The sequence below is a fragment of the Bacillus rossius genome, chromosome 15, assembly GCF_032445375.1.
Source record: "Bacillus rossius redtenbacheri isolate Brsri chromosome 15, Brsri_v3, whole genome shotgun sequence".
Taxonomy (NCBI): domain Eukaryota; kingdom Metazoa; phylum Arthropoda; class Insecta; order Phasmatodea; family Bacillidae; genus Bacillus; species Bacillus rossius.
In genome coordinates, this window is record NC_086342.1 from 3,946,955 (window position 1) to 3,968,099 (window position 21,145).

Consider the following 21,145-nt stretch of genomic DNA (forward strand, 5'->3'; position numbering starts at 1 on the left):
CGTATTTTTGTAGCAAAGACACTTAAGATTATGTATCTATCTATCTTTATAAAGATTTTATGATAGTAAATAGTACATGAAATAGAATGAACAAGTGGGGAGGTACTGCTTAAAACTCAAAATACATATTATGCAGATTACTATGATTTAAAACTAGGAACAAATACCAACAATGCTGATGAGAATTTTAATTGTTTGTCTCTTTATAAATATACTTAAGTACTCAAAATGTCTCATTCTGAGAAAAGAATGCACATATAATTTAGTTTTACTTAGTTGCTTAATGAAACATGAATTTACAAATTGAGGCTGGAAATATAATTATTTAGTAAGTTATTATTTAAAAAATTTTTTTTGTAATAGGTAAAAATAAAATATATTATATGGAATAGGAAGTTTAAAAGAGAATTTAAAATGTGTCAGATTGTGAGAATTTGTAGGTGTTTACAATTTGAGAACGATAAATTAAATACCATTTTAATACAAAAAATTCACGATACCAAGCATTTATACTTAAATGTTTATCATGTGTTCACTTTACACGGGAAACTGTAAAAGTAATTTACTTTTTGTGAAGTCCTATTATATTGTGTTTTTTTTATTTAATTTTGAAAACTTGATGTTAGTTAGTTAAAATATGTCTCGGCCACAATATTATTAAAATTTCGTTGCAGCTAGTATTTTCTGTTTGTTGCGGCAGCCATGATTAAATAAATCAAGCTTTTGTTGGTTCCTGACAAGTTAATTCCGAAAAAGTTTGGCCTTTTTGACACAATAAAAAATTGGCTTATTCCTGCTCATAGGATTCTGTTTCGTAGTATGTTGAATTTTGCTTACATATATAAATGACCGCGCAAAGAGATTTGTGAAAAGGCTTATGAAGGGGTCATGAAACAGTTCTGAGATCGGTATTCCAGGTAGGTATTTGCGGAGGATGCCGCTGATCGTGAACTGCGACCCGGTGAGCTGACGGGGCGGGCGTGTCGCAGGTGCTGGTGCCCCGGGCGGCGGTGGGCGTGGTGATCGGCAAGGGCGGGGACATGATCAAGAAGATCCAGAACGAGACGGGGGCCCGGGTGCAGTTCCAGCAGGGCCGCGACGACGGCCCGGGCGAGCGCCGCTGCCTGCTGACGGGCAAGCCCAACCAGGTGGAGCAGGCGCGCCGCCGCATCGAGGAGCTCATAGACAGCGTGCTGGTACGCCCCCCGCGACTAACTGTGTGGTCATTCTCTTTCTGCGTGTGTGTTTTTTTAAATCTTCTTTAATGATAGATTTCATCTCGTGTATATAACTGGTATAAAGATTACCTTTAATCAGATACCTGAAAAATTCGCGGGTTCATTTTGTGTTACGCTAAAATGCAAATAATTATACCTTAGTGCGGCTTCTGCCATTGGTTCACTGTTAATCTGGAGGACTGAGGGCCAATTAGAGACCCTCACTCATAGAAGTGTCGAATCACAGGTTACCCAGTCGAGACGACTCACAAGTCGGCAGCCAATGTACGGTTGGCATTTGCCCGAGTGTGTAGAGGATATTGGAGTCTATCCTGAAGTTCATTGAACCCGTGAATTTTTCCGGTCTCTACCTTTAATATTTTTGTTTCTCCAAAATTCCCATTGTTTGTTGGAGCTATTCATTTCCTTGACCAGTGGAAAAAATTCTGTTGTCCCGAGGCTAGCTACTGCTTCCCTTCCTGGCCAACCCAACCTGTGGATGTCGAGGTTATAACTCGTGAAACTTGAACATTTGGAGTTCTTGTTCTGAAAGAATCGTAGCAGAAGTAGTGTCGACATTGTGAAGGTGTTTGTGGGAACACGGACTGCTGCGTTGGGGGCTGATGCAGGGTGATGTGCTCGCAGCGGCGTGACAGCGAGATCGGCCGGGGGCGGGGGCGCGGCGGCCCGGGGGGCCCCCCCTTCGACAGGATGGGCCGCGGTGCGGGGGGAGGTGACTTCGGCAACGGGGGCTGGGACCGGCGGCCGGGCGGCATGCAGCAGGGCGGCCAGATGGACAAGCAGGAGGCCACCGCCACCTTCACCATCCCCGCCGCCAAGTGCGGCATCGTCATCGGCAGAGGTTCGTAGCCGCCGAAGCCCGCCCCACAGGCATTTGCTTGGTGCATACAGTAAAGTGCGAGAATGCTTGGTATACACGTGTTTAACTTTCAATTACATGGCCTATATGCGTTAGATGTGTCCAAATTATTAGCGATTTTTGTAATTGGGATGTTGCAGTAATTGTTTTCGCTGATCTTTAGGGTGCGTGGTACTAGTTGTGACTATTAACAACCCACTGTACTGGTATCTTGCCTGAAACCAAAAAGTAGCATAGAGTACTTGTATGCTTTAATAACTCTGCAGCTGGTCTTATAATTTTTGTTCTTTTCAGAAATTTATGGTTTTTTTTTTTTTTTAAATTGAGGTGTGTAGCCAAACTGCTGTACAAATATGGGTGCAGACATGTCTGATATGTTGCTAAAACTTAAAACTTCAGTTAATTTGGGGGTTAAATCGACTAAATTTTGATCCTAGTGTGGATAAATTTCCAAATGATAAGAGCTGAATTGCTTCCCACGGATGTCTGTTATTGAGTACACATGAGTGATGCTGGTCAGACATGGGCGTGTAACAGCAGGTTGTAGACACTGTGGTTGTGTGCACTGGAGCGCGTGCTAGCACGGGGTATTACAATGGCAGGTGGGGAGACGATAAAGCAGATAAACCAGCAGACTGGCGCGCACTGTGAGCTGGACAGGCGGCCGTCTGCCAACCCTGCCGAGAAGATATTTGTGATCCGCGGCGCGCCCGATCAGATAGAGCAGGCCAAGCGGATCATCAGCGAGAAGATAGGCATGGTAAGGATGACGGACGAGTTGAAGGTCGGGAGCCACAGTTCGAGGTGTCTGCTGTTGGGGGAGTACAGTCGCGCGCTGATTGGATGTTGCATTCGAGATTCGTGGGTTCGACACACGTTTCAATTTGTGTTGATTTTCCGCGTGATTCTTGAAGTAAAATTTCATCCTTGAGAATATTACTTTGTAATTAATAACACTATTTGAGCAGCTGCTGCTCTGCCATGCCTCTGCTCCGCGGTTGTGCAGTGTGGGACACGGTGCAGACACCTGGAATGTGTGAGTGTGTGGTGGGTGAGTGTGTGGGCGTGTGGGAGTGTTACTGACTGTGCGTGAAGTCTCTGATGCAGCCTCCGGGTCCGGGCGGCCCCCCCGCGCAGTACCCCATGGGCCAGGGCCCCCCGGGGGGGCAGGGGCCGCCGCAGCACTTTGCCCCGCAGGGCTGGGGCGGAGGGGGGTACCAGCCGTGGCAGAACCAGCAGCACCCCAACGACCCGAGTGAGTACTCAGGCGGTGCGCGTGGACCCGTCGCAACTACAGTCAAACCCTCTGGGGTGCCGGAGGGGGCGGGCTGCCGGGGGAGGATGTTACCCTCGGGGTTGTGTCTGGACCAGCTGCAGAGTTTTACGCTCGGATCTTTATATAGTAGGGTTTCACTGTACGTTTGGACTGGTTCACTGTTGATACCTCAGTAGTGTAGTTGTTTGCAGGGTTAATGTGAAGTTTTTTTTTGGTTTCAGTTCCAGCATTGTAAGATGTAATGTGTAGATTGTGTGGACATATGTAATTACTGTATGCACTAAGCTGCTTGCTTTTTGGCTCATTCTACCATCCCCTCCAGCTTATTCAAGTTTTTAATCCCCTCTTTCAGTGCTACTGTGTAACCATATTTATGAACATTGCTTCTGAAACTGGAAAATACTTGGTTCATTTCCAGTAAAGTAGGATATTTGTAACTTTCATCTATGATACATATTTTTGAAAACGTGTGGTGCTACGGCCTTGCAAAGTGGTGGTGGAGTGTTTATTTTGATCTTTTCTTACCTTAACTGCGTAATTTAAGTTCCTCACCACTTTCCTGCAAGCTTCGTTGTAGGATGTTGATAATTACCCGACTTAGGTAATTTTGATTGTTTGGGTTTGATTGGCCACTAAACCATCTTTCCGAGTGCTCTCGTAGTTTGTAGTTCTCCAGTGATGTCACGTCTGACTGTGGTGGTGGTGCTTGCAGATGCCCCGGGAGGAGGGGGCGGCGGCCAGGTGCAGGTGAACCCCGCGACGGGCCAGCCGGACTACAGCATCCAGTGGGCCGAGTACTACCGCTCCCTGGGCATGCACCGCGAGGCTGAGATGATAGAGCAGCAGGCCAAGGCAAGTTCGTTAGTCCCACTAGCCGTATGTACTGCAGCAATGTTGTAACACCTGCTGATGATTGTGGTGGGTCAAATCACAACTTTCTCGAATCAGGATATCGAATTTGAGACCCCAAGAGCACTTCAAAATACATATACCCCTTCATTACGAACATTGGTCCAAATTAAAATCTCCAATATATGAAAAGTGTTAACTATGGTCTTGAAACATTCTACCATTAAAATGTTTTATTTGTGACCTGAGCTTCCAGAATCATTACACATTTTAATTTTATATGTAACACACATATACATTTAAATATAATTAATATTAAAAGGAAAATATCTTGGGGAATGATGATAGGATAAATATGAAGAAAGATATTGACCTTATTTCTTCTGATATTTTTCTTTGAATCTTTTTCTTCTGATATTAAATTCTTAAAAGATAAGGATTTGATGGTATTTGTAAATTTTGAGGATTTGACTAGCCCATCCCTAACTTTGTTTACATTTTTTTTAACAAATCAGGACATTATTGATTTCAAATAGTCTTTCCATGTAATTTTTTTTTTTAATTATTGAGAGTCAAATCCCAATTATTTGTCAATTTAAGTCTCCACTTTGCTTCTCAAAGTACCTGTAATCGTCCTCCTTGAAGGGTACGTAATGAAGTATTGAACAGCTAGTACGGACGCTGTGGGCTGAGCTGCGCCGTGCCTGTGTGTGTGCAGCAGGCCATGCAGCCCCAGCAGCCGCAGCCCGCGGCTCCGCAGCAGCCGCAGCCCGCGGCGGCCACGCAGAACGGCCAGCCCGACTACAGCGCCCAGTGGGCCGAGTACTACCGCTCCATCGGCAAGATCAAGGAGGCTGAGGCCATAGAGGCCCAGATGAAAGCCGGCAAGGTGAGCGTCGTCGTGTTGACCTGTCCTCATCGTTGTAATGTACCGTTCCAGCATCCGTTCGCCAACTCACTGTCCCTCTTAGTCGCACATGAAACATGAAATGCAAATTGTGTGGGAGAGTACTTCAATCATGTGGAAATTGGAATATTTTCCTGCAATTTGTACACCAAATTTTTTATGTTTAATTATGCTTACTACATAAAAAAAACTGCATATGTTTTAAAATCATGGAATGGTATTTCCTGAAAAGGTTTTAAAAATTTCTGAAAATTTTTGACTATTTGATTGTAGACACCCGGAATAGCAACTACAAGTTTTTGCGAACCGCTGAGTTCTGAAGAAGAATGTGAAATCCATTTTATTTTTGCAACATCTGGATTTTTTGATTAAGAGCTTTTATTCTTATGTTTTTTAAATTCAGTTTAAGTCCAAGTTTTAAAAAATGCTATTTTCATCTCAGTTTGTTACACAGTACCTCAACTGTATGTGTGTGTGTTTGATAGGGGTTACACGGTCAAAATTGGTTATACATTACATTCACAAGCCATTAAAAAAGAAACTTGAGCTTATCACCTTATGAACTTGGTAGGTTTGTAACATTGAGAGGTGACTATGCAAAGCAAATCTATTGGTTAATAACTTGTAACATTATTATTATCATCCTCTTCTTGTTCAATTCATTTCCTTCCTAGTATCGTCTTTGTTCATTATCGTTCTAGGTTAGGTCTTGTTTCAGGCCTGTGAAATTTTAGATGGCAAGGTTTTGATGCGTTTGAGGTTTGTGGGGAGTGAGGTGAGACGAGGGCAAGGTTTGATGCGTTTGAGGTTTGTGGGGAGTGAGGTGAGACGAGGGCAAGGTTTGATGCGTTTGAGGTTTGTGGGGAGTGAGGTGAGACGAGGGCAAGGTTTTGATGCGTTTGAGGTTTGTGGGGAGTGAGGTGAAACGAGGGCAAGGTTTGATGTGTTTGAGGTTTGTGGGGAGTGAGGTGAGACGAGGGCAAGGTTTGATGTGTTTGAGGTTTGTGGGGAGTGAGGTGAGACGAGGGCAAGGTTTGATGCGTTTGAGGTTTGTGGGGAGTGAGGTGAGACGAGGGCAAGGTTCGATGCGTTTGAGGTTTGTTTGTGGGGAGTGAGGTGAAACGAGGGCAAGGTTTGATGTGTTTGAGGTTTGTGGGGAGTGAGGTGAAACGAGGGCAAGGTTCGATGCGTTTGAGGTTTGTTTGTGGGGAGTGAGGTGAAACGAGGGCAAGGTTTGATGTGTTTGAGGTTTGTGGGGAGTGAGGTGAGACGAGGGCAAGGTTCGATGCGTTTGAGGTTTGTTTGTGGGGAGTGAGGTGAGACGAGGGCAAGGTTTTGATGCGTTTGAGGTTTGTGGGGAGTGAGGTGAGACGAGGGCAAGGTTTGATGCGTTTGAGGTTTGTGGGGAGTGAGGTGAGACGAGGGCAAGGTTTTGATGCGTTTGAGGTTTGTGGGGAGTGAGGTGAGACGAGGGCAAGGTTTGATGTGTTTGAGGTTTGTGGGGAGTGAGGTGAGACGAGGGCAAGGTTTGATGCGTTTGAGGTTTGTGGGGAGTGAGGTGAGACGAGGGCAAGGTTTGTGGGGAGTGAGGTGAGACGAGGGTGGGTTGTTGCAGCCGGGAGGCGGCGGAGGCCCGCCGGGACCCCAGCAGCCACAGCCGCAGCCCGGCCCGGGACCCCAGCAGCCCGGTCCCGGACCACAGCAGCCGCAGCAGCCCGCGTACGGCCAGCCGTACGGCTACCAGGCCACCAGCTACTACGGCGCTGCCCCAGGTGAGTACCTGCTCCCTCTCGCATTCACGTCGTGGCGCCCGCCTTGCTTGGGATGAAGCCGCTCTACAGGCTTCGTTCTTTCAGTTGGGCGAACATCAAACGAAAACACCTAATGTTGGTGACGTTTTTTTGCGTGACCTGTAGAAGATCGTTTTCTACACTTTTGCTGGGTACTGTACATTGTGTTTTTAACTAGGCTTTTGTGAATCCGGTCTGCTTATTCTAATACCTTTTCAAATAAAATATTAACATATTTAGTAGTAGAAAATATTCTTTGGGTCCTTGTCGGTCTTACGTTGGAAACTATTTTTACGTACTTACGGCACTGGTGCAAATTGTGTAACCTTGCCGTACCGCTGCTAACATTCGCGCGTATGAGTAAACAGTATTTGGAAATGTCGCAGTGTTTTTCAAACAGATAACTCCGATTGATTAAACCCAAATAATATTTAAGAAAGTAATGTTTACTGACATTTTTTTATTGTTTGCTTCCATTTTTGGACCCAAACGTTTATGGGAAGCGACTTGTTAGTACATATTTAAAGGTCAATTTTGCGTTGTTTTGACAATTCTGTAGTGAATTCTCTGTTTTTTTTTTTTAAAAAAAAGTGAAGAAATCATGTTTTTTAATCAAAACGGACAGTAATTCCCATAATTTGCTTAATCGCAAATGCAATAAATGCATGTGTCTACTTAAGGTGAAACATTTAATTAATGGATGGTTTGCTTAACAGACAATTTCCGGAAATGAAACTTGTCCGTTAATTGAGGACTTATTGTAATGTCTTAAAGTTTCGAGCTTTATGTGCTTAATTTTTTTTTAACGCAATCACAATAGCAATGCCTGCATTCTTGGTTCAAAATAGTTGATATTCCATGCACATAATGTCTATAAACTCTTAACTATTTTTAATTACAAACATCAATACTACCAATTTAATACTTGTAGATTTTAAGTTTATACTCTGAACCTTATGGCATACATATTTAGCAATTGATAGGGCCAATGAAAAATGGTAAATAAAAAAGGGCCATTTCGGTGAATAAAAAGAGTTATTTCGGTGCCAAATTTCAGTGAAAAAAAATTGTTTAGTTAGAAAAAATAACTATTTCATCATTATAATTTTATACACATGTATATGTTTGATGGAATAATTGTTTTATTTGGTCGAAATTTATCAAAAACAATGTTTTGAAGTACATTCACATCTAAAATTTAGCACGCTGCATTTGTAATTAAAATTCTCAAGATTACATACAACAAAATCGGAAACTGATCAGAAACGTTAGTGGCTCAAGTCCATTTTGACTACCTATCTCTAGGGCACTTAAATTTACGCGAACCGCGAAATAAAGCGAAATAACGCGAAATGTTAGCAATTTTAATTAAAACACGAAATTACACACAAAAAACCCTTTTCGCGAAATTGACCCGAAATCTACTTACTTGTACACGATTTTTTGACTGGAAAGGTCAATTAAATTAATAACAACATAGACAACATTTAATAATCAGTACAGATTCCTAAACACAAATTTCCCACCTAAAGACTACTTTATTAACCACTTTTCATCTTAGTTCATGTATCAAAACAAACATAATGGCTTCGGTACCAACTGTATAAATACGACTTTTGCGAGACGTTTTTTGAGTTCGAAAGTATCGATTCAAGAATCGAGTTGTATACTTCGCTATCACGTTTACGCTTAAAATCATAGTTTTCTTCCTGTATTTCATCAGTTTAACATTTCCATACGACTCGGTCCCATTTACGGTTTATTTAATATGAGAATCGATACCTTAAAATGAAATTACCGCCTGCGAAAAATGTTTTGTAAAACGTGTGAGTTAATCTCTGGCTGCACAGATTACTACTACGGCCATGTCACGAGGAGAATAAGAACAAAGGCAAGTCTATGTTATTGTTTACATAGATCGTGACGCTTTCGTATGAAAGATATTTTTTGTAAATGTAAGCCTTGTATGCTCAAAAAGCCTAAAGTAGTGACTGTTTTCGATCGTGCACTCGAATTTTAAAGTGAAGGCGGTAAATATGTAGTTAAGCGGTATTTGCGAAAAAAATGTTAAAAATCCGAAAATACTTTTATTATATGCTCTTTAACTTCCTCTTTTCATTAAACCCGGCGGGGATAAGAAATTTCAAATACTTAATTTTATAAGGAGATATCGAATTTTTTAATTTTCATAGTTGGGCGATATTTATTAAAAAAAAAAATTAAAAATTTCGAAAATACTTTTATTCTATGCTCTTTAACTTCCTCTTTTCATTAAACCCGGCGGAGATAAGAAATTCCAAATACTTTAGGAGACTGAATTGTCAATTCTGGAAACATGTCTTTTATTCATGTAGGCCTATTCTTTTAATGATTTTTAAACTCTGATAATGTTAAAATTACTTTTATGGAACTCAAAATCATTCGTATAATTTAAGGATTATGATTGTAGTATGGTTTCTATTTTTATGTATTGGTTTTGTATTTTTACATTTTTCTCCATGATTTTAGAGAGCAGTTTTTTATGACGAAATGAGACTATTTTTATGACGAAATCAAGATATTTTTATGACGAAATCTGTTAATTTTATTTACCATGAAAGTGGGGCCCTACCTATCTCTGAAAATCAGCTATTATATATTTCCTGCAAACTAGTCCCCACCAAAACACTGTACTTATTCAACAGTACAGAATATTGTTTTTTTTATTTACGTTTTTCACCGCCTCAACTGCGTGTGCGGTATTTGTTCATGTATATGTTGGCACTCTTGGCCGGCATTTATTTTCGTGCATTGCCGTGACAACTACGAAAATAATTAGTCGCCTCGGCTAGGACGCCCAAATACAACAATTAGCATTTTGAAAGTTATGATTTGATTGGCTAATATGGAAGTGACGCTATTTTTCTGGACTGCGTTTGGCCGATTCAGAGAAAGGAACAAAGATTGAGTTAAGGCCTATCGACGATTGCGTCACCAGACGCATTTGCGGTCGGCAAAATAATGTCATATTTGCCGTTTTATGGTCTTCTACGTCTCGTAGGAACGTGTGCGACGACGGAGACTGAGTAGGCGTACGTCTGGATGTAATAATTTTCATTCATGAAATATATGGTTCTAGAGTAACTTGACGCTTAGTTCCAGAACCCGATGCTTTGTTCACCTAGTGCGATGCTCGAAATTTACAGTGTTTTTCACACGTGTATTTTATTTTCCAGTCGACTTGCACATTACAGAACTTGCACATCATGATGCCTTTTTCTTTACTGAACACGTAAAATCCTTCGTCGTCATATTATTTAGCTCTTTCGAAAACACAACTTTCGGCATTTTATAAGTTTATCCAGTGACCACGGTAATATGACCAAAATGACACAAAAACTTTCAACGGAAAACGATCATAGATGCGGAAGAGAGACATCATCCACTCGGAAATAAAGAACTTAAACTCGACAGACACGCACTCGTGAAAACAAAATCATAGAACATTTCGACACTCGTAACTACCAACGCCATCTGTGATTTTTCCACCAGTAGCTAAAGTGATAATGTTTATTGCCACGCTCTACTCTATGGGTGCTAGAGAAAAACAAAAGCAAAGATGGCATCTCACATGTAACCTCTTGGAATAATAAACGTTTTGTGCAAGTTCCAGAATGATTCAACGTGATTTTTCGCGATAAAAAGGTTAATTTCGCGCGAATATCGCGATTTCATCATATTTCGTGAAAAACTACGGATTTCGTGCATCACAGCAAATTTCGTTAAAACGAAATGCAGTATATTAACGTCTTATCACTACCATGTAAGGTTATTTGTATTACACATCATGTGCAAGTGATTTTTTTAAAATTTCGCGATTTCGTCATTAACAAAATTTGACTACCCCTAGCAATTGATGGCTTCATAATTGGTTTTTACCATTTCATTAGTATAAACGTTAATACAGTGAAACCCCTTATTTACACTTTTCAGGGGAACAGATACAAAAAGTGTAAATAACAGGAAAGTGTAAATTGAGGGAAACATATTTTTAAAATGTAACGTACCTGGTTTAATGCACTCCTTTTACTTCAGTAGTCAGAGACATCAAAAAAAGACACAGTGAACGAAATATCTTAAAAAAAAAAATCCTTCATTAGGCCTATGTAAACAAAAATAAATTTACAACATATAACTTATAAAATTGTGTGAATACAACATTGAAGTAATGTGTGCCATGATAAAATGTTACCATTAAAAACGTTTTGTAGGCTTATGTGCAAAAACTTTCAAGCCTAACTTAGGTCTATTTCTTTGTAAAATAATCAGAAATCTTGGTTTGCTTGCATCTTTGAGTGTTCATGCACATGATCTGCTGCTCTAAAGTATAAAAATTATCAAAAACACCATCACAGTTTTTACCAGCAGATACTCCAATGTAGTCTCGCAGAGTTTGAAGAGCAGCAAGAGCATCTTTACTCGTGGGTGTTGTCACTTCTTCATCATCATCATCATCATCATCTTCGTCAGTATCCTGTTGAGAAGTACTGACATGGCTTTCTACAATATCTTCTATACATTGCACTTCCGAAGTGATCACCTGACTGTCCACATCCACGTAATCTTGAAATAATTTCTCCTGCAACACCCTCTCATGTCCTTCAACATCTTCAATGTCACTGTAATCATCTTCACTGAGAGTGTAAGCCTTTTCTGGGAACACAAATTCAGCTTTTGCAAAGCAGTTTTGAATTGTTGATGTTTTCACTTCTTTCCAGGCTCTTGCACTAAAATGCAATGCAGTCAGCAGATTTATCTTCATCAAAGAAGGGTCTTTTCCAACATCAAGCATTGTTACTGCCCTTGAAACTATAAGTATCTGCGGTACAAAAACTTGAATGCCTGAATTATACCCAAGTCAAGGAGCTGTAGCTCACTCGTGCAGTTTGCTGGGAAGAAGACAATATCAGTGTTGAGAAGCTGGATGGTTGCTTTGTGAGCAGAGCACTGATCTATGAAAAGAAGAACTTTCCTATTTTGCAAAGCCATTTTTGAATCAAATGCATGCAACTGGCTCTGAAACAAAGAATTGGTCATCCAGGCTTTGGTGTTTGCTTCGTACTTTGTTGGGAGTGACTTGATGTTTTTAAAACACAGAGGTTTCCTCACTTTGCAAAAAAGGGGGAATTTTTCACTTCCATCTGCATTGGTAAGCAATAACACAGTAATGCGTTGCTTGCTGAGCTTACCTCCGTGACACGTTTCCCCTTTAAAACTAAAGGTTTTGTCTGGTAGAACATTGAAAAACAACCCTGTTTCGTCGGCATTGAAAACATTTTTCGGGTCGAACCCAGCAATTTTTTCCTGTAACTTTTCCTTCCAATGTTCCACAGTCTCCACATCCATACTTTTGCTTTCGCCACAAACCACCTTGTAAACAATATTGTGACGCTGCTTAAACCGATCAATCCATCCATTGGAAGCTGAGAATCTTGAATTCCCAGCCTAGAGGCAATAACACGTGCTTTTTCTCTCAGTATTGTACCATTTATTGGTAAATTTGCGGCACGTGCACCAGAAAACCACTCAAGAAGAATATCTTCCAGCTGTTTGAATTTCGAGTCCTTCACATATTTACGTTTTTTTTAGCACTTGGCCCACATTGCGCGGCATTTGCAGTAATTGTTTCCCGGCTTTTGATGATGGTGTTAAGTGTACTCACAGGGATTGAAAGTTCTTTCGCAAGGTCCACACGTGATCCAACATATTCGTCGAATTTGGCAATTATTTTAATTTTATCGGCAACGGTAATAGTTTTTCGTTGTTTAACTTTCTCCATTTTCTCACAGTTATTAATAACGACAAAGAGTTAAAGATGTGTCAAATACATTTACCGCTAAAGCTAATGATACTACCAGCGCTCGTAGCGGAAAGCTGTGGAAATGGAAGTATTTTTGAATAGTGCAAGGTTACTTGCACTGTTCACGACGCGAACAAATTCACGTACGCAGCTTTTGATGTATTTTTCTTCTATGGCGGCCATGTTTCGATGTTTGTAAACACTTAACGAGACGTTAATAACGGGAATGAAGAAACTTTTCCGACGTAACAAGCGTGAAAACGACATATACCGCCTTATGGAAAATAAATTGGGCCAAAAACAAAGGAGGTAAATAACGGGAAAACGTAAATACCATTAACGTATATACGGGGTTTCACTGTAATAATTTTAAAGTAACTTAAATCAGAACTGAACCATTGAGTAAACGCCCCTGATTACTAACACTGGGATGTGGGGTTTTATGATATGTTCTAATAAGATCAGGATATCACTATATATGGCCACATTAGAATCCTGTAGAGAAGTTTCATGTCCTTAAAATATAGAGTTCAGGGATCTTAATGCGTTATATTATTCTTGACAAGAATTATATAAATATTATAATTTTAAATGGTTATCTGGTTGTAGAAGTGCAATGTTTTGTAATTTTGTACAGATTGCATCCTTGTGTGCGCACGCAGGCGTCTTGAGCAGATGTATTTGCTCTCACAAATACTATTTACATATGTCCTTTAATACATTGATTTTTTTTTCTTCAGAAATTTCTGGAGTGTCTTAAACTTTTATTTTTATTGATTGGTAAAGTTGGACAAAGGTGTTTTAATTTTTATTTTGTTTGAAACAGTTAGTTTACTTGGGGATAAAAAATTATTTATCAGATTTGTACTTTCTTTTTGGAAGTAAATCTGGCAGGAATTTCGAAGGAAATATTGCTAAAGAAGTTCACTTAAATGTATATATTTTTACCACCATCTTGTCCAAAAAAATGTTTTGTGGCAATTTGACTTTGTGAAAAGGATGAGGTATTTGTGGAGGACGCCCGCGTGTGCACGCCTGGCTGGGCGGTAGCTCGGGCCTGAGCGCCAACATGTTTGTTTGATACATGGCAGTGTTTGCTCCAGGCCCTCAGCCCCCTCCGCAGAGCCAACAGCCTTATAACTACCCCAATTACGGGGGGTACGGGGCTCAGCCCGGTGGCCCAGAAAACCAATAATGAAGATATCTGGTACCGCCATAGTCGTAAGTATGATCTCGGCCGCCCTCTCACTTCCCGCTTCCTTTTTTTTTTTTTTTTGTTTGTGTTTGCACTCGTCATCTTGCACATTTTGGGTTGTGTTCACAACTGTTGTGTCATTCACACACCACTTTTGGCGTTCCCGTGCTTTGGCGGATGTGTCCTTGTGATTTTGGCGCTGTCGTGTTTGTGCTTTTTGCACGTTGTTTGAAGTGTTTATTTACAGCTCGTTGCTATTTTAGATTTCAGCACATGGGCACGTGTGAAATTCCCATCGAAAGGATACTGCTGACACTTCAGCGTATTCATGTGCTGCAAGTCCTGATGACAATTCAAACTCTGATTATGTTATTTGAATAAATAAAATTTATTTTTAATTTTGAGGGTGTACTGTTTTATCAACATGTTGGTTTTAACAAAAGGCAGTCAAAAATGTGTTGTAGGAAATGACTCGATGCAAATTGTAGAATAAGCTATGTATGTTGTAAAACATGAAAAGTGAAATTTATTTTATGGTTATGCTTATGCTAGACAATTAAAGAGAACCGTAATTTGATGATCAATTTGTGGGTCCCTTTTGGTAAGTCTTACTATTGTGAAAATACTTTTAATTTTCTCCTCTAGGCTAAGAGAAAATTACATTCAGATAGTATGGTATAATTATTCGAAATATGATTATTTTTAAATATATATATTTTTTATATATTAGTTTATTTTAGTTAATTTCATGGTTTGTTTACCAATTGCATGAGTTTAAAAATAGATCCAGTACTAAGCTAGGGTGTAAACTACATAGTATGTTAAGTTTAGGTTTGTCCAAGGACTTTGATAAAGAGTCAAAATAAGTATTTAATTTTAATTTTAGGAGCAGAATAACATTTAAAACTAATTTAAAAATAGTTTTTGGAACTGTCACGTTTTCTTAAAAGAATCTGCTAAATCGTAAATCATAAATTGTGCTAAATCGTAAAAGAACAAAATTCCCAAGTGTGTAACAATTTGCTTTTTAAGCCTGTTTTCTAGAAATTGGAGAAGTTGTTTGGTTACATTCAAGAATAAATTGAGATGTTTTAATTTTTTAATTTAACTACATCAATTTATAACACTGCTGGCATTTTGAGATTAAACAGTACTATTTTTCCTGAAATACACCATGTACACTTAGTTAGCGTTGGTCATCTTCCGGTGTTGAAGATTGAGGTTTGAGGTAGGTATGAGTCAAACATGACGTTTAAAATTAAGGGGTTGACATTAGCTTCTTGATTTTGAACAAGGTTATGTAATTAACCTACAAGAAAGTCGATTTTCTTTAAGGGATATTGCAGAAAAATTAGGCTAGGTATCTTCCATAGTACATGGGTGATGGTAACAATGGTCACAAAAATGCCTTGTTTAGAAAACTCTTTGGCCACTGTGGAGCGGAAAGACCACTGGGATATAGAGACACACTGGTCACTGTGGAGAGGAAACACCACTGGGATATGGAGACACTGGTCACTGTGGAGCGGAAAGACCACTGGGATATGGAGACACTCTGGTCACTGTGGAGAGGAAAGACCACTGGGATATGGAGACACTCTGGTCACTGTGGAGCGGAAAGACCACTGGGATATGGAGACACTCTGGCCACTGTGGAGAGGAAAGACCACTGGGATATGGAGACACTCTGGCCACTGTGGAGAGGAAAGACCACTGGGATATGGAGACACTCTGGTCACTGTGGAGAGGAAAGACCACTGGGATATGGAGACACTCTGGCCACTGTGGAGAGGAAAGACCACTGGGATATGGAGACACTCTGGCCACTGTGGAGAGGAAAGACCACTGGGATATGGAGACACTCTGGCCACTGTGGAGAGGAAAGACCACTGGGATATGGAGACACTCTGGTCACTGTGGAGAGGAAATACCACTGGGATATGGAGACACTCTGGTCACTGTGGAGAGGAAATACCACTAGGATATGGAGACACTCTGGCCACTGTGAAGAGGAAAGACCACTGGGATATGGAGACACTCTGGCCACTGTGGAGAGGAAAGACCACTGGGATATGGAGACACTCTGGTCACTGTGGAGCGGAAAGACCACTGGGATATGGAGACACACTGGCCACTGTGGAGAGGAAAGACCACTGGGATATGGAGACACTCTGGCCACTGTGGAGAGGAAAGACCACTGGGATATGGAGACACTCTGGTCACTGTGGAGAGGAAAGACCACTGGGATATGGAGACACTCTGGCCACTGTGGAGAGGAAAGACCACTGGGATATGGAGACACTCTGGCCACTGTGGAGAGGAAAGACCACTGGGATATGGAGACACTCTGGTCACTGTGGAGCGGAAAGACCACTGGGATATGGAGACACTCTGGCCACTGTGGAGAGGAAAGACCACTGGGATATGGAGACACTCTGGCCACTGTGGAGAGGAAAGACCACTGGGATATGGAGACACTCTGGCCACCTTGGAGAGGAAAGACCACTGGGATATGGAGACACTCTGGCCACCTTGGAGAGGAAAGACCACTGGGATATGGAGACACTCTGGCCACTGTGGAGAGGAAAGACCACTGGGATATGGAGACACTCTGGCCACTGTGGAGAGGAAAGACCACTGGGATATGGAGACACTCTGGCCACTGTGGAGAGGAAAGACCACAGGATATGGAGACACTCTGGTCACTGTGGAGAGGAAAGACCACTGGGATATGGAGACACTCTGGTCACTGTGGAGAGGAAATACCACTGGGATATGGAGACACTCTGGTCACTGTGGAGAGGAAATACCACTAGGATATGGAGACACTCTGGCCACTGTGAAGAGGAAAGACCACTGGGATATGGAGACACTCTGGCCACTGTGGAGAGGAAAGACCACTGGGATATGGAGACACTCTGGCCACTGTGGAGAGGAAAGACCACTGGGATATGGAGACACTCTGGCCACTGTGGAGAGGAAAGACCACTGGGATATGGAGACACTCTGGCCACTGTGGAGAGGAAAGACCACTGGGATATGGAGACATTGGCCACTGTGGAGAGGAAAGACCACTGGGATATGGAGACACTGGCCACTGTGGAGAGGAAAGACCACAGGATATGGAGTCACTCTGGTCACTGTGGAGAGGAAAGACCACTGGGATATGGAGACACTCTGGCCACTGTGGAGAGGAAAGACCACTGGGATATGGAGACACTCTGGCCACTGTGGAGAGGAAAGACCACTGGGATATGGAGACACTGGCCACCTTGGAGAGGAAAGACCATGGAACAAATTTTTTAGCAAGTTTCTTTAAAAATGTTTAGTTTTTGTCATATTTGTCATAATTCCTCAAATAGAGGTTGTAAGAGGTGTGGTCTTAATCAGGGTTATATTGTGGTTTTACGTTAATATTTTTGAGTTTGCTGTTCGAGGGGGGAGGGTTTTTGTAACCATTAGGGTCCCAATTTTTTTTTGGGGCTGTGCTTAAAAATTATTTTCTACTATTCTGTAGTTTGTGGTAATGGGCATTTGGAAGTTCAGAAAATGTTAATTTCGTCATTTTTAGTTAAAAAAGTAATCATTAACTATTGCATCTTAGAGGGGGGAAAGCATTGGATGTAAATTTATATATTAACAATGATGTCTCTACTAAATTTTTAGTATCTTTATCCGTTTTCATAAGCATTATAAGTTTTCCGTTATGAAAGAATTTTTAATTTCGTACTAAGTGGAAAAATATATGTTGAAGAAACATCTAAATTTCAATACTTCTTAATATGCTTGGCGAGAACCTCATACAGTGAAATTCCGTTACAACGTACTTCAGAATAACGTATCTTTCAGTTTAACGTATGATTTTAAATTCCCGCTCAAAACACCAATGTAAAAATATTTCACTTTAACATTAAAAACGTATCCTACCTTTCAATACAACGACCATTCTTTTCCAGTTATCAGGAAAATTTTACATACATGATTGTTACTGTGTTTGTGCAGGGATTCTTTAATATAAATGTACATTATGATTATTTTTTATCACTTTCCAGAATGGTTAACGCAGATCAAAACGTTAAATAAAAATTATATGTTAACTTATATACGTAATAGAAAATCCAATGTTAATTTATGCAGGTTAAGTTTTGAACTGTTTTGTGTCACAACATGGCTGACACGCTTTAATTGTGTTGCCATGAAGATAATAATGTCGCCTGGCACAGCCATGCTCGCAACGTGCGCTACTAGTGTGGCGCTATGGTTATCTATGGATGCGAGGTTTGTTTACGTTTGACGTGGCACGAGGCAAACAATATTGTTGATTGAATATTTTAATCAGGATGGATGGCCAAAAAGATAAAAAGAAATTCAAGCAGTTCACATTCAAGGAGAAATGCAGATGTGGCACGGTCATTTGGTTTGGTGCTCACTACGCTGTCAACAATAATAAAAGATTGCTAAAAAGTTATTAAAATGTATGAACAGTCATCTTTATCTGCTGGTCGCAAGAGACTTCGCCTAGGAGATAACAAGGGAATTCTGTCCCAATAAATGTACATATCTACAAAATAGTTTAACCCATTTGTCATTTTGTGTTTGACAGATATAAATTTTGTACATGTAGGCCTAGAATTTAGGCTACTGTATTAAGTTAAATAATTTTTTTTTTTAATTCTTGTTGTTTTACAAATATTTTCTTCCAAGCTAATGTAACATTTGATCCCCTACTACTTTATTTTTAAAAATTCAAAAATACTACGTTTTAAAGGTAAATATATAGACTTTCAGAATAAAGTACTTTCATTACTAAGTATAAAAGTTGGGGCTTTATTGATGTACTTTATAACGAGATTCTACTGTAAATACCAAAGGATTCTAAATGAATTCTATCTTACATCATATCTAACAGAAATTTATAGTTTCAGGTAACGTCAGTGTAAAGATTTACAGTAAGTCCCTGTTAAAGGGTTTCTTAATGTACTTGGAAATTTTATTATAGACATAAAAACGTTTTTGAAATTGTATAATTTTATTTTATTGGTCCAGTAATTTTTGTATTCATAATGCACAAAATTCTCTAATTTGGGATTTTCTTTAAAGGGTTTTACTGTAATTTTATGCACTACACATAATGCAAATATGTCAAAAAAAATTATTGTGTGAATATAATAGGCTGTTTGAAAGTTTTTTGTATTTATTAAAATTTAAAATTACAGAAAAGGTAAGGGGCTTGGGGTAGGTCTGTTGTGTAATTAGTTCTATAAGTTCCTTAATATTATAAAAGTATTTTCACATTTTTGAGCGCCAAAATTTCATGGATGTGAACACTGTTCCCTGTAATTGTAGTTGGTTTTGGTTTGTTTAGTTTTTAATGGTAGCAGTGATATTGTAAAAGTACAGGCTGTTTTGCCTTCTATAATGCCCTTAAGTTAATTGATCTGCTATCTTTGGCTTTGTGCATGAACTTTAACTTTGTAATTAATTTAGCAATAGTTTAAATAAAAAAATTTCTTTCAGGAAGTGATTTACAAATGATGGATGCATATATGTTTTGTGTTTTTTGGATTTCCTTTCAGATAAGTTCTCCGATGTCGAATGACACTGATTCCATGTCCTGTGAACGGTCGATTCATGCAAAATGTTCTTCTAGATAGAAAGTTTTTTGTATCTCAAATATTGAATCGTCGCCTGAATTGTCCTTGTAACGTAAATGCTTGAAAGTAAGATAATTTTGTATCATTTTGTTCTCATACTTGTGCTCTTTATAAGTTTTCTGAATGTGTTATTTAACAATTAAATGTTATGTTTATAAGTATTGAGAATAGTAAGTATGTTATTCCTGAGTCTGTTGAGAGGGAATAGCTTTCATTCACTAACTGAGGTTAAAATAGACACTTGTATCTCGTGGCGTTGCTAGTGGGTCAGCTAAGTAGAACTGTGCAAGTGGTCGTTAGCAAGCGGTAAGCTATTGAGGTGTTGTGGGTGGCACAAGAAGAAACTCCCCGAGCATGCAGAGTGGTAAAGAAGGCTGCATGCTGGTGGGTTTGGAAGAGACAGTAAGGTAACTGTAATATTTACATTTGCACCAACGACAGAGTATTGTCTATTTTTCATTCAGTCTCTCACGTGACTCTTTTACAAATTGGACCCAGCTGGCTATGGACTGAAAAATTAGCTTTTTTTTCTGATGGATTTGTTAATGTTAATGCTAGTTCATAAGTAGAAGTGTCGTTTTCATAGAAGTTTAAAAAATGTCATGCTGAATTTTTAGTTTCTTTTAATGAAGTTGTGGTTGTCCAATGGAGGTGGTGTTCGCATACCCTTTTAATACTCCCCATCAGTTGTTTACGAAGTTCTGTTCGGTAACGGTTAACATTTTCTTATTTCACATTGTGAAAGACTCCAGATTTACATTACTTGTATCTTTAACTGCATTTGTATTAAGTGCATTTTATATGAGTATGATGCATGATTTTGTTGTAACTTGTTACATTTTTATTTACCTTCTAGTTACAATACATGTCGTTAATTTATCATTGAAGGAAATGGTAGTTTGTAAAAAAAAAATATAAATGTTAATTATTTTCAAGGGGTTCATTACATGTGTTGTTGGTGCAAATGTACACAGTGTGTGGAGTACCTCATAGAAATATCAGATAATGTTTATATAAACATAACATGTTCAAACAGAAACTGTGTTTGGTTTTAAACTAATGTAGAATAAAGTGCTAGTATTTTAAAATTCGAAAAACCTGTGTTCAGATTTTTTGTGAATCTACTCACCAAAGGGAATTTGGATGTACTTCACTGTCTAGTAATAAAATGAAGTTTTTTTTTGTGCTGAAACTGTGGCCATAAATTTTCATTGTGCATGAGTGTACTCTCATTTGCCCTGTCCCGAATGTATGTCCAGGCTTGTGGTTGTGTCTGTACTTGAACAAGTTTGATCTTGTTTCATGACGGAGCAGCTTTTGTTTTTCAAGTTGACAAGGGTAAGTATTCGGCACAAGCAGTTTTTCCGAGGCCAGGCGGGCGGTCTGAGGTGTCACACAGTGTGTGGTGTTCAGATACTGTGCTTGAACTGGGGTCAGATTCATTACGAGTTTGTAATTTGATAAGTCAGCGATGGAGAGCGTTTTTATACGGAAATATGCACACAAGAATTAACCTTTCGGGGTTAACGACACGAGAA

General features: G+C 39.8%; 1 protein-coding gene across 4 annotated transcripts in view; it reads left to right on the forward strand.

Moving 5' to 3' along the window:
* Window positions 1-20,799, forward strand: part of LOC134539596 (far upstream element-binding protein 1) — a 44,310-nt gene extending 23,511 nt beyond the window's left edge. For 2 of the 4 annotated variants that reach the window (XM_063381761.1, XM_063381763.1), the window contains exons 6-14: window positions 990-1,196; window positions 1,863-2,079; window positions 2,700-2,857; window positions 3,193-3,352; window positions 4,086-4,225; window positions 4,941-5,111; window positions 6,745-6,901; window positions 13,850-13,979; window positions 19,530-20,799. In XM_063381761.1, coding sequence (XP_063237831.1) covers window positions 990-1,196; window positions 1,863-2,079; window positions 2,700-2,857; window positions 3,193-3,352; window positions 4,086-4,225; window positions 4,941-5,111; window positions 6,745-6,901; window positions 13,850-13,953 — 1,314 coding nt within the window. In that variant the 3' untranslated portion in view covers window positions 13,954-13,979; window positions 19,530-20,799. The remainder of the gene's footprint in view (window positions 1-989; window positions 1,197-1,862; window positions 2,080-2,699; window positions 2,858-3,192; window positions 3,353-4,085; window positions 4,226-4,940; window positions 5,112-6,744; window positions 6,902-13,849; window positions 13,980-19,529) is intronic. The other 2 variants (XM_063381762.1, XM_063381764.1) reach the window with 2 other exon arrangements.
* The last annotated feature ends 346 nt before the right edge of the window (window positions 20,800-21,145 follow it).